Genomic DNA, 13,202 nt, shown 5'->3' with positions numbered 1-13,202 from the left:
CCACTTGAGCATAGCATCACAAAGGATTCTGCTATGGTTACGAGCCACTATAGTAGAGCAACATTTGTTTTTAGCGTGTTGCATGCCACAGTTGTCACCGTTTTTAACGACTGCGCACCTAAAAGTAGGCTACTTGTTTCAATAATGTTCATATAATCTCAATACTCCCCACACCCACTAGATTGTTACGACCCACATAAAGAGGGAGGTGGTACAACACGGATAAACCAACATTTATTCGTTCCAGCTCACGTATTTCGTTGAACCCGTATGGCAGTCCCCGCCTCCGTGTATAAAAGCAAGAAACCAATAGTTGATTCTGGTCTGGATTACTGGGAGCACAGCAATAGCGGAAATAACCCGCCCAGCTCACTGTCCGTCGCAAACACGCTCAGTCACCAAGGTACAGTAAAACTACTTCATAGTCTATTTGCTACCTCTTGCGACCAATTTAACGTCACAAATAAATATCATGTCTTCAACTGGTATATTTCAGACCTAATTCGTTTCTATTCCGTGTATATAATCGTTTAATATCGCGGTAAACATGTCGTAGGCTAGTTGTAGCTCTTCTAGACAGACAACCTTTACCCCCTCGAATGGCGATGTGTCATCTGGCGGGAATGCATTTGCTGAGTGATTTTTTTCCCACGTAGTTTTACCTGGAGACGCACATGGGTGCCATTCGGGATATTATCCTACATAATATATGAATACATTGGTGTTTTTATGACAAATGTATTTGTTCAGTGTTGTGGAACGAATCCGGGTGTATTGATTCTTTGATTTATTAGGATCTCATTAGCCGACGCCTTAGTTTTACTGGGATCCGACACATGACTACAAATACATTAGTCAAAAGACTCTTGCGCTCATTTGAATGAGTTGCAACGTCCATTTTGCAGGATTTTGCAAACATGTTACATTGTGTTGCGTTATACAAGTGTTCAACATTAATTGAGCTCTAACGCCGATTACAGTAGTGTATATTGAGGTCATAAAGCGAGTGCGCAGAAAGTAGCGCACTTGCTCTTCCTGGTTCGTGGCACCACGCTGGGCGTTGGCGATGATGGCAAATTCTGGCACTCCAGTTCTCTCACTTGTATAGGCGAGGGAGTGGATTTGACAGTAATTTACAGGCAGCTCAGTAAATTACCGTACTTTATATTGCATTACATCTACTCTAATCTAAAAACGGTGACAAAGCAAATGCCATGTAAAGGCACACTGTACAATACCTAAGAAATCACCTTTTATATATTGTTTAAAAATAATTATAATTCTAGTTGTAATTAATGAATGGATAAAGGAAGGAAATTCATCGAGGGCAAGGGTTTATGTTTGACTGCGTTGTACTTTAATTACTTAGCATCCAACCTGCTTGCACCAATCCTAAGTAATGTGTTTACACATTACATCATATCATACATCTCTACTGTTTCATTACAATGACTATTTGGTGTTTTAATCACTTGTATAAGCCTTAACCAAGGCTTCCAAACTGGTAGCAACTACAGGGCAAAACAGACCAAAAGGGCAGGGCAAAATGCTCAACCAGTAAAGTTTAAGACTGACACTCCAATCTGTCCCCTAAATTGATGAGGCACTATAACAGGGGGTAAATTGGTAGCACATTCTCACTAACTGCTGGCACAAATGTAGCCTCTTACAAGGCACACCTCAACAATACATTGCACCCACTATTGGTCAAAAGGTTTTTGCTGTCCAAAAATACGGTACACTACTGTATTCTGTGTGGTGGAATTACAGTACCATTTGAAATTCAGCAATTCTTTCCCCACCCACAGCATTTTCCCAAAATGCACCATCATTTACAGTATGATGCAGTAAAATGTTTCAGTGTTTTTATGTTGATAAAACTCCAAATGACTGTATAATTGTTTTTTTGTCATACACCGTATAGGTGCAGTGAAATGTGATGTTTTACAAGGTACTACAGCACAGCACAGCATAGTACTACAGCACCACTGGAGCAAATTAGGGTTAAGTGCCTTTCTGAATGCCACATCAACTGTTTTTTTCCCCCATTAGTGTGGCTACTTCTTGGCGTAGGTAGCTATTTAAACGTAAAGAGGATTACGTGCATACTGAGCGGCACACATCTGATCATGCGCAAACGTGATTTTGATGCAGGTGATTATGGAAGATTATCTTCTGGCAGTGAGTCAAAGACCTTACAGAGCATGACAGTTGTCAGATGCAAAGTTAGAGGTGTTACCTTGCAATGGGAGTCCGGTGTGCAGTGTCTGTCTCTATTCATGACATTGTCCCGTGATGGGGTCGAGGGCCTCGGCACCGCGACTCAAAACCCAATGTGCCAAATGCACGTAAGTAACGTTGTCTGCACTGATATTCAGTGGAATTTGCTTGTTTATTTACCCTCCTCTACTCCCTCTCTCCTCTACCCCCTCTTTCCCTCTCTCCTCTACCCCCTCTTTCCCTCTCTCCTCTACCCCCTCTTTCCCTCTCTCCTCTACCCCCTCTTTCCCTCTCTCCTCTACCCCCTCTTTCCCTCTCTCCTCTACCCCCTCTTTCTCTCTCTCCTCTACCCCCTCTTTCTCTCTCTCCTCTACCCCCTCTTTCTCTCTCTCTCCTCTACCCCCTCTTTCTCTCTTAACCCCCCCCTCTATTCTCTCTCTCCTCGTCACTGTGTACCTCTCTCTCTTTCTACTGTCATGTTCTTCTGTCCTTATAGCGCCATGTCAAACGAGGAGCGGACGTTCATTGCCATCAAGCCAGATGGAGTTCAGAGGAGGCTTATCGGAGATATCATCAAGAGATTTGAGCTGAAGGGCTTCAAACTGGTGGGGATGAAATTCATCCAGGTACATTATTATACTTACTGTAATCTCTTTTATTTTATTTCAAATGTCATCTATATAATCCTTTTCAATTTCAGGACATTGTTAACCAGTAATTAGGACTGAATGGCAGGCCTATCCATTATGTAAATCAGCTATCTGACAGATATTCTTTTAAAAAACAAACGTGTATCTTGAACCTTGACAAAAGTCAAGTGTGTGTGTATGCATTGATACGTAGGCTACGTGTGCCTTTTAAATATATATATTTGTAGTGCTGCTCTTTTCTATTGATGTTCTGTATTATGTTTCATGTTGGACCCCAGGAAGAGTAGCTGTAGCTTTTGCAACCGCTAATGGGGATCCTAATAAAATACCATCTAAGCAAGAACTTGTGCCAATACACAATGATTGGACATACAATACAGTAGGCTAGTAGAGTACATTAGTGTAAAGTCGGGTACATTAGAGTAACTATAGAAAATATATTCACATGTCGCCAGATAATTGATTAAAATACATTGTTTTGCAATAAAGGTTTACAGTAGCTTCAACAGCACTCTGTAGGGTAGAACCATGGTGTAGCTGGAGGACAGCTAGCTTCTGTCCTCCTCTGGGTACATTAACTTCAATACAAAATCTAGGAGGCTCATGGTTCTCACCCAATTCCATATACTTACACAGTAATTATGACAACTTCCGGAGGACGTCCTCCAACCTATCCGAGCTCTTGAAGCATGAACTGACATGTTGTTCACCCAATCAAAGGATCAGAGAATAAATCTAGTACTGAAAGCATAAGCTACACAAAGCTAGCACTGCAGTACATGAAATGTGTGAAGTAGCTGAACCAAAGAGAAAATAGTTTAATAGTTTTGAACAAAAATGAATGAGAACGAGAGATATTTTGTATTTTTCTTTCACTTAACTAGCGAATGCAGCTAGCTAGTTTAGCCTACAAAAACACCTGGCTCAAACAGAGAGGGATGCTATGTTAGCTAGCTGGCTATGGCTATCCAACAGAGAGGGATGCTATGTTAGCTAGCTGGCTATGGCTATCCAACAGAGGGATGCTTTGTTAGCTATCTGGCTATGGCTATCCAACAGAGAGGGATGCTATGTTAGCTATCTGGCTATGGCTATCCAACAGAGAGGGATGCTATGTTAGCTAGCTGGCTATGGCTATCCAACAGAGATGCTATGTTATGCTATGTATCCAACAGAGGGATGCTAGCTATCTGGCTATGGCTATCCAACAGAGAGGGATGCTATGTTATCTGGCTATGGCTATCCAACAGGCTATGTTAGCATGGCTATCCAACAGAGAGGGATGCTATGTTAGCTATCTGGCTGGCTATGGCTATCCAACAGAGAGGGATGCTATGTTAGCTAGCTGGCTATGGCTATCCAACAGAGAGGGATGCTATGTTAGCTATCTGGCTATGGCTATCCAACAGAGAGGGATGCTATGTTAGCTAGCTGGCTATGGCTATCCAAAACTGGAACTCTTCCAAGGTACGCTTTTGGTTTAATTCATTTATTGCCACCGGGGCCTCTGGTGTAACTGACTATTCATTCCACTGATTCTGTTGAAAAACTTTCTCAAAAGCAGAAGCAAACATAACGAAACGTGGATCAACCAGTGGAGGCAGGTGAGGGGAGGACGGCTCATAATAATGGCTGGAATGGAGTAAATGGAATTGTATCAAAAAACATGGTTTTCATATATTTTATACCATTCCATTCACTCCATTCTAGACATTATGAACCGTCCTCCCCTCAGTAGCCTCCACTTGGATAAACATACCTGAATTTGTCCATTATAAGCTCTCTTATTTAAAACTGTTGGACTAATGATTACACCCTAGATTATCTAGATGCAGGCAAGAGTGTGCAAGGCGGTATTGAATGTGTCACTGTCTGTCACCTTGATTACTCAAAATTCTCTCTACCTGAGTGCACCTACGTTGTAAACTTTCATTCATAGGCTAGGTTGTAGCAACCTCATGATGGGTATAGGGAAAATTAGAGTAACATGTAGTAGCCTAAACCTATCATTGTTACATTGAATATGGTGTGTTTAGAATTAAAGCCATGCTCATAAAAAATGAAAAATGGTCGTCCTGCCTCATCTTAAAAGACACCAACCACCACTGAGTGCCCGTAGGGTACAGTGCAGTATGGGTACAGTAGGCTACATTAGGGTTCTGTACAGTAGACTAAATTAGGATGCTGTACAGTAGGGTAGAGTATAGTGCAGAGGATCTTGCTGACTGTTCTTATCCACATATGTGATTAGCGTTGAGTGTTGTCTCTTGATCCTCTGTGTGTTGGTCTGTGGCCAGGAAGGCTGCCTGTGACCCCCGAACCCAGGGATCAGGAGGGCCCACTGATACATAGTCACTCTGTTTACGGTGGGCTATTTCAGGGTTAAGCGCATGCAGTCAACTGGTTCCTGGTTACAAGCTCTGACTTCCTGTGAATGTACAAAACATAAAGATCTCTTTCCGTGATAGACTGACCATGTGAATCCAGGTGAAAGCTTTTATCCCTTATTGATGTCGCTTGTTAAATCCACTTCAATCAGTGTAGATGAATGGGAGAAGACTGCTTAAAGATGGATGTTTTAAGCCTTGAGACAACTGACTGCATTGCTGCTGGACGATTCACGCTTAACAGTTTCCTGTGTGTATTAAGAATGGTCACTACCCAAAGGACATCCAGCCAACTTGGGAAGCATTGGCGCCAACATGGGCCAGCATCCCTGTGGAACGCTTTCAACACCTTGTAGGGTCTATGCCCCGATTTTTGAGGCACTTCTGAGAGCTAAAAGGGGTGCAACTCAATATTACGAAGGTGTTCCTAATGTTTTGTACACTGTACACTGGAGCTCTCCAGATAAGAGCGTCTGCTAAATGACTTAAATGTAAATGTAAATGTAATATTGGCTGTAGCTTTACCAAACCCTTGTTGTATGGACAGCGTCTGCTAAATCCCCCCCCAAAAAAATTGAAATGCATGATGTCGACGTGATTGTTACAGGATCCTTTGTGCCTGGCGATTCTACGACTGATGTTCAACATAGCCCAGTGTATTTTGCCGTGATATGCCTTGTGTGTGTCCCTATGGTTATGATGGGTTATTGACAGTTGTGGCTGTTGTGTCTGACTAAACCAGGCCCCAGAGTCTCTGCTGAAGAAGCACTATGCCGACCTGAAGGACAGACCCTTCTTCCCTGGTCTCGTCAGCTACATGGCCTCCGGCCCAGTGGTGGCTATGGTAAGACAAACGTTCCTTGTTGTGTTCATTGACATGATGTAAGCATCTAGTTTCTCCTACAAGAAGACAGAGAAGCCTACACATTCTAATGCTGTGGTTCCTAATAGCTCCTGTAACAGGGAACTGTGGTTCCTAATAGCTCCTGTAACAGGGAACTGTGGTTCCTAATAGCTCCTGTAACAGGGAACTGTGGTTCCTAATAGCTCCTGTAACAGGGAACTGTGGTTCCTAATAGCTCCTGTAACAGGGAACTGTGGTTCCTAATAGCTCCTGTAACAGGGAACTGTGGTTCCTAATAGCTCCTGTAACAGGGAACTGTGGTTCCTAATAGCTCCTGTACCAATGTCAGATCATAACTTTGATCCTCCAGGCGTCAACACATTAACCCTCCTGTTGTGTTTGCTTCATGTTAATTGTGTTTCCAGTCCAAAAAGACCTCTCCATTATAGCGGATTATAAATACATATATTATCACCTAATGTTTTATTAAATCTTTTTCTCAACTTAAGTTCTTGTGAACTTCTATTTGCTATTTATGGCCTGTAGGCCTTATTGACCTGAGCTCATACAACTAGTTTTTGAGTTAAAAAAGCATAATGTATGGATTATTTTTACTATAACAAATACTCAGGTGAAATATATTGTGCTGTTTATCACAGACTACTTTGTGTCAAAGTTTAACAAGGACTCTCTCCTCTTCACCAGCATCATGATCAAAGATATGATCAAGAGCCTCACATACAGTATATCGTTTGGTCATTGTACTGCCACATAATGAATTGTGAGCAAAGGCCTCAAAAAAGCTTTATATACCAGAGCTGTGAGAAGTTCTATATATTATTGAAACAATGTTGCGATTGTTTGTGAGAATTCCAACAGGTGTGGTTCCCCGTGGGGGTTGCCATGGAAGCCAAGAAGGTGTGTGCGTGTGTGCTCAAACACGCATGCATATGAGGGGTCTGGGAGAAGTGTGTCCATCTGATGAATAGTCAAGTGGCTGAACTCATACACTGAACTCATACACTGAACTCATACACTGAACTCATACACTGAACTTTATACACTCATTCTAGTCTCACCCATTCATTTCTAATGACCGGTCACTTTTGACTGGGAACACCACAGGTGTTCAAAAGTTAAATAAAACATCCAAAACGTTATGAAAATAATCATGTATTTTGTGTGTTCAGATGCCCTGTGTGGACAAAGTCATGGAACCTTATGAAAATCAGATTAAATGAACTACATATTTCAGAGCGAGAACTTGTAAATCGGTCCAATTCGACAGGAACGCAGCAGGAGGGTTAAGACTAGTACTTCTATCTTTAAATGTATTTGACCGCTGTGCATAGAAATGGAAGATCAGAAAGAATACTGTGTTAATAAAGCGTTATCCCTCTGTGTGTGGGGTGCCAGGTGTGGGAAGGGTTGAATGTGGTGAAGACCGGCAGAGTGATGCTGGGAGAGACCAACCCTGCCGACTCCAAACCCGGCACCATCCGAGGAGACTACTGCATCCAAGTGGGCAGGTGAGAATCAATCGCAGTACGAGACATAACACAGTGATCCTATAATGAAGCCTCAGCCTTTATGATTGATTATAGGTTTATCATCAGGGCCAGGACCGTACCAGTATCGCGATACTCATTTTATATATATATATATATAACACACACTTTATGGGGTATTTTCACTTTTTATTTAGACAGAGATTTGAAGTGAGAGGGGAGACAGACAGACAGACAGAGAGAGCGAGGGAGATGCAGAGCGGTGTCTGGGACAGGATTCGGACCCATTCTGGGGGTGTAGTATTTGTGCTGCAGGGGGGTGTAGTATTTGTGCTGCAGGGGGGTGTAGTATTTGTGCTGCAGGGGGGTGTAGTATTTGTGCTGCAGGGGGGTGTAGTATTTGTGCTGCAGGGGGGTGTAGTATTTGTGCTGCAGGGCGGTGTAGAATTTGTGCTGCAGGGCGGTGTAGAATTTGTGCTGCAGGGCGGTGTAGAATTTGTGCTGCAGGGCGGTGTAGAATTTGTGCTGCAGGGCGGTGTAGAATTTGTGCTGCAGGGCGGTGTAGAATTTGTGCTGCAGGGCGGTGTAGAATTTGTGCTGCAGGGCGGTGGCGTTATCTGTGCAGGTTGACTCTTATTGTCATGCGTCTTCTCCTGGAGGCAGAATTGAGCCATTTCTCCTTAAATAGGCCGGCTGCAAGGTCAAAATTGTTCATGTTGTAAACATTTATGAAAAGAAAAATGTGCTTTTTGGTCTTAATGTCAGGTTGGGCATTAGGGTTACCAGTGTAGTTAAGGTTAGGGATCAAATTGTATTTGTCACATACGCTGATACAACAGGTTAGACATTACAGTGAAATGCTTACTTACAAGCCCTTAACCAACAATGCAGTTTTAAGAAAAAAATAAACTGAATAAATAAAATTAAAAAATGAATTTTAAGGAGGAACAATAAAATAACAGTAGTGAGGCTATATACAGGGGGTACCGGTACAGAGTCAATGTGGAGGCTGTATACGGGGGGTACCGGTACAGAGTCAATGTGGAGGCTGTATACGGGGGGTACCGGTACAGAGTCAATGTGGAGGCTGTATACGGGGGGGTACCGGTACAGAGTCAATGTGGAGGCTGTATACGGGGTACCGGTACAGAGTCAATGTGGAGGCTGTATACGGGGGTACCGGTACAGAGTCAATGTGGAGGCTGTATACGGGGGTACCGGTACAGAGTCAATGTGGAGGCTGTATACGGGGGTACCGGTACAGAGTCAATGTGGAGGCTGTATACGGGGTACCGGTACAGAGTCAATGTGGAGGCTGTATACGGGGTACCGGTACAGAGTCAATGTGGAGGCTGTATACGGGGTACCGGTACAGAGTCAATGTGGAGGCTGTATACGGGGGTACCGGTACAGAGTCAATGTGGAGGCTGTATACGGGGTACCGGTACAGAGTCAATGTGGAGGCTATATACGGGGGTACTGGTACATTTACATTTAAGTCATTTAGCAGACGCTCTTATCCGGTACAGTCAATGTGGAGGCTGTATACGGGGGGTACCGGTACAGAGTCAATGTGGAGGCTGTATACGGGGGGTACCGGTACAGAGTCAATGTGGAGGCTGTATACGGGGGTACCGGTACAGAGTCAATGTGGAGGCTGTATACGGGGGGTACCGGTACAGAGTCAATGTGGAGGCTGTATACGGGGGTACCGGTACAGAGTCAATGTGGAGGCTGTATACGGGGGGTACTGGTACATTTACATTTAAGTCATTTAGCAGACGCTCTTATCCGGTACAGTCAATGTGGAGGCTATATACAGGGGGTACCGGTACAGAGTCAATGTGGAGGCTGTATACAGGGGGTACCGGTACAGTCAATGTGGAGGCTGTATACGGGGGTACCGGTACAGAGTCAATGTGGAGGCTGTATACGGGGGTACCGGTACAGAGTCAATGTGGAGGCTGTATACGGGGGTACCGGTACAGAGTCAATGTGGAGGCTGTATACGGGGGTACCGGTACAGAGTCAATGTGGAGGCTGTATACGGGGGGTACCGGTACAGAGTCAATGTGGAGGCTGTATACGGGGGTACCGGTACAGAGTCAATGTGGAGGCTGTATACGGGGGTACCGGTACAGAGTCAATGTGGAGGCTGTATACGGGGGTACCGGTACAGAGTCAATGTGGAGGCTGTATACGGGGGTACCGGTACAGAGTCAATGTGGAGGCTGTATACGGGGGGTACCGGTACAGAGTCAATGTGGAGGCTATATACGGGGGTACCGGTACAGAGTCAATGTGGAGGCTATATACGGGGGTACCGGTACAGAGTCAATGTGGAGGCTATATACGGGGGTACCGGTACAGAGTCAATGTGGAGGCTATATACGGGGGTACCGGTACATTTACATTTAAGTCATTTAGCAGACGCTCTTATCCGGTACAGAGTCAATGTGGAGGCTATATACAGGGGTACCGGTACAGAGTCAATGTGGAGGCTGTATACGGGGGTACCGGTACAGAGTCAATGTGGAGGCTGTATACGGGGGGTACCGGTACAGAGTCAATGTGGAGGCTGTATACGGGGGTACCGGTACAGAGTCAATGTGGAGGCTGTATACGGGGGGTACTGGTACATTTACATTTAAGTCATTTAGCAGACGCTCTTATCCGGTACAGTCAATGTGGAGGCTATATACAGGGGGTACCGGTACAGAGTCAATGTGGAGGCTGTATACAGGGGGTACCGGTACAGTCAATGTGGAGGCTGTATACGGGGGGTACCGGTACAGAGTCAATGTGGAGGCTGTATACGGGGGTACCGGTACAGAGTCAATGTGGAGGCTGTATACGGGGGTACCGGTACAGAGTCAATGTGGAGGCTGTATACGGGGGGTACCGGTACAGAGTCAATGTGGAGGCTGTATACGGGGGTACCGGTACAGAGTCAATGTGGAGGCTGTATACGGGGGTACCGGTACAGAGTCAATGTGGAGGCTGTATACGGGGGTACCGGTACAGAGTCAATGTGGAGGCTGTATACGGGGGGTACCGGTACAGAGTCAATGTGGAGGCTGTATACGGGGGGTACCGGTACAGAGTCAATGTGGAGGCTGTATACGGGGGGTACCGGTACAGAGTCAATGTGGAGGCTATATACGGGGGTACCGGTACAGAGTCAATGTGGAGGCTGTATACGGGGGTACCGGTACAGAGTCAATGTGGAGGCTATATACGGGGGGTACCGGTACAGAGTCAATGTGGAGGCTATATACGGGGGGTACCGGTACAGAGTCAATGTGGAGGCTATATACGGGGGGTACCGGTACAGAGTCAATGTGGAGGCTATATACGGGGGGTACCGGTACATTTACATTTAAGTCATTTAGCAGACGCTCTTATCCGGTACAGAGTCAATGTGGAGGCTATATACAGGGGGTACCGGTACAGAGTCAATGTGGAGGCTGTATACAGGGGGTACCGGTACAGAGTCAATGTGGAGGCTGTATACAGGGGGTACCGGTACAGAGTCAATGTGGAGGCTGTATACAGGGGGTACCGGTACAGGGTCTGTTCGAGGTAATTAAGGTAGTATGTACATGTAGGTAAAGTGACTGCATGGATAGCAGCAGTGTAAAAATGGGGACTGGGGACAATGCAACTAGTCTGGGTAGCCATTTGATGAACTGTTCATGAGTCTTATAGCTTTTGGGTAGAAGCTGTTAAGGAGCCTTTTGGACCTAGACTTGGCGCTCCGGTACCGTTTGCCGTGCGGTAGCAGAGAGAACAGTCTATGACTGGGGTGGCTGGAGTCTTTGACAATTCTTTGGGCCTTCCTCTGACACCGCCTGGTATATAGGTCCTGGATGGCAGGAAGCTTTGCCCCGGTGATGTACTGGGCTGTTCGCACTACCCTCTGTAGTACCTTGCAGTCGAAGGCCGAGCAGTTTCCATACCAGGCGGAGATGCAACCGGTCAGGATGCTCTCGATGGTGCAGCTTTAGAACCCTTAGAGGATCTGAGGACCCATGCCAAATCTCTTCAGTCTCCTGAGGGGGTAAAGGTGTTGTCGTGCCCTCTTCACGACTGTCTTGGTGTGTTTGGACCATGATAGTTTGTTGGTGATGTGGATACCAAGGTACTTGAAGCTCTCAACCTGCTCCACTACAGCCCCATCGATGAGAATGGTCCTCCTTGTCCTGTAGTCCACAATCTTCTCCTTTGTCTTGATCATGTTGAGTGAGAGGATGTTATCTTGGCACCACACTGCCAGGTATCTGACCTCTTCCCTATAGGCTGTCTCATCATTGTCGGTGATCAGGCTGTTGTGTCGTCAGCAAACTTGATAATGGTGTTGGAGTCGTGCTTGGCCATGCAGTCATGGGTGAACAGGGAGCGCTGGACGGGAATGAGCACGGACCACTGAGGGGCTCCAGTTTTGAGGATTAGTGTGGCTGATGTTATCCACCTTCGGGCATCCCGATAGGAAGTCCAGGATCCAGTTGCAGAGGGAGGTTTTTAGTCCAAGGGTCCGTGAGCTTTTAGGGTACTGATCCTAGACCTGTGCCTGGGGTTATGGTTAGGTTTAAAAAACAGATGTATATGGCTTTGTGGCTGTGCCAGCTAGTGACCACTCTGCAGCGCTGCCTTCAGAACAAGCTCTCCTGCATTATCAGGCACTATTTCCATCGCTTTGACAACTACAGTACTTTCAAACTCTATCCATAGTCCCTAAATATAAATATCTTTCCTTATGTCATTAAATGATGATAATCGTTCTTTCCTTATTGTTTCAGGAACATCATCCATGGCAGTGACTCCGTAGAGAGTGCTAACACAGAGATCAACCTGTGGTTCAAACCTGAGGAGCTGTGCAGTTACACTAGCTGCGCCAGCAGCTGGCTCTACTGAGGAGCTGAAGGCTACAAGTTGCCCCCAGGCACAGGTCTAGGATCAGTTTACCATCCATAAACCATAACCATCAGCATTAGAAGGGGGAATATAAATTTCTTCCTGGCCACTGAGGACCACACCACTTCCTGTTCATCTTTTGTACCCATCTGTAATTGGTCCATCGCTGATTCCATTCATTCCTCTGGAGTTGTCTTAGTGAAAACGTTTTTTATTGTAATTTGTTCAGCTTTTCAATAAAAAATCACAACCCCTTATTTTTACTTGTTGCTGATTATAACACAATTTTCTATAGATATTATTGTACACAAACTTTTCTTTGAACATAGACAGTTTAATATTGCACCCATGTCTTGTGTGCCTCGGTGCTGTGACCAGATTGACATTTCAAACATTAACAGGCAGGCCTCGTCACTGCCAACATTAAGAGGGATTAGCCGGCTCCATAATCTCAGATTGGGATTAACTGTAGATCTGCTGCTTTGCTCAGTTGAGCTAACGGTCAACCTAATGGTAGAGGAGCGGTTGGGACCTGGGATGACACTAAGGTTGGAAGCATCATGCACGTGCACTCACACAGAGAACAGAGAATATGCTAAGAATAGTGCTGGTGTCATTGGGAAGGTGTGACCTGGGCTGCCTATGGTGAAAACACCTGAGCCCAGCAGGGTCTTATCGT

At 45.3% G+C, this 13,202-nt stretch overlaps 1 protein-coding gene across 1 annotated transcript; it reads left to right on the top strand.

Moving 5' to 3' along the window:
- Positions 1–247: 247 nt before the first annotated feature.
- LOC124048119 (nucleoside diphosphate kinase A-like) lies at positions 248–12,780 on the top strand. Its single transcript, XM_046368561.1, has 5 exons — positions 248–403; positions 2,717–2,846; positions 6,000–6,101; positions 7,518–7,630; positions 12,409–12,780. Exons 2-5 carry the CDS (start codon positions 2,721–2,723, stop codon positions 12,521–12,523), a joined length of 456 nt encoding a protein of 151 aa, XP_046224517.1. The 5' UTR covers positions 248–403; positions 2,717–2,720; the 3' UTR covers positions 12,524–12,780.
- Positions 12,781–13,202: the final 422 nt, after the last annotated feature.

Source organism: Oncorhynchus gorbuscha, linkage group LG11 (genome assembly GCF_021184085.1).
Source record: "Oncorhynchus gorbuscha isolate QuinsamMale2020 ecotype Even-year linkage group LG11, OgorEven_v1.0, whole genome shotgun sequence".
NCBI classification, from domain to species: domain Eukaryota; kingdom Metazoa; phylum Chordata; class Actinopteri; order Salmoniformes; family Salmonidae; genus Oncorhynchus; species Oncorhynchus gorbuscha.
The sequence above is the reverse complement of the archived record's forward strand: the minus strand, read 5'-3'. Positions and strand labels throughout refer to the sequence as shown.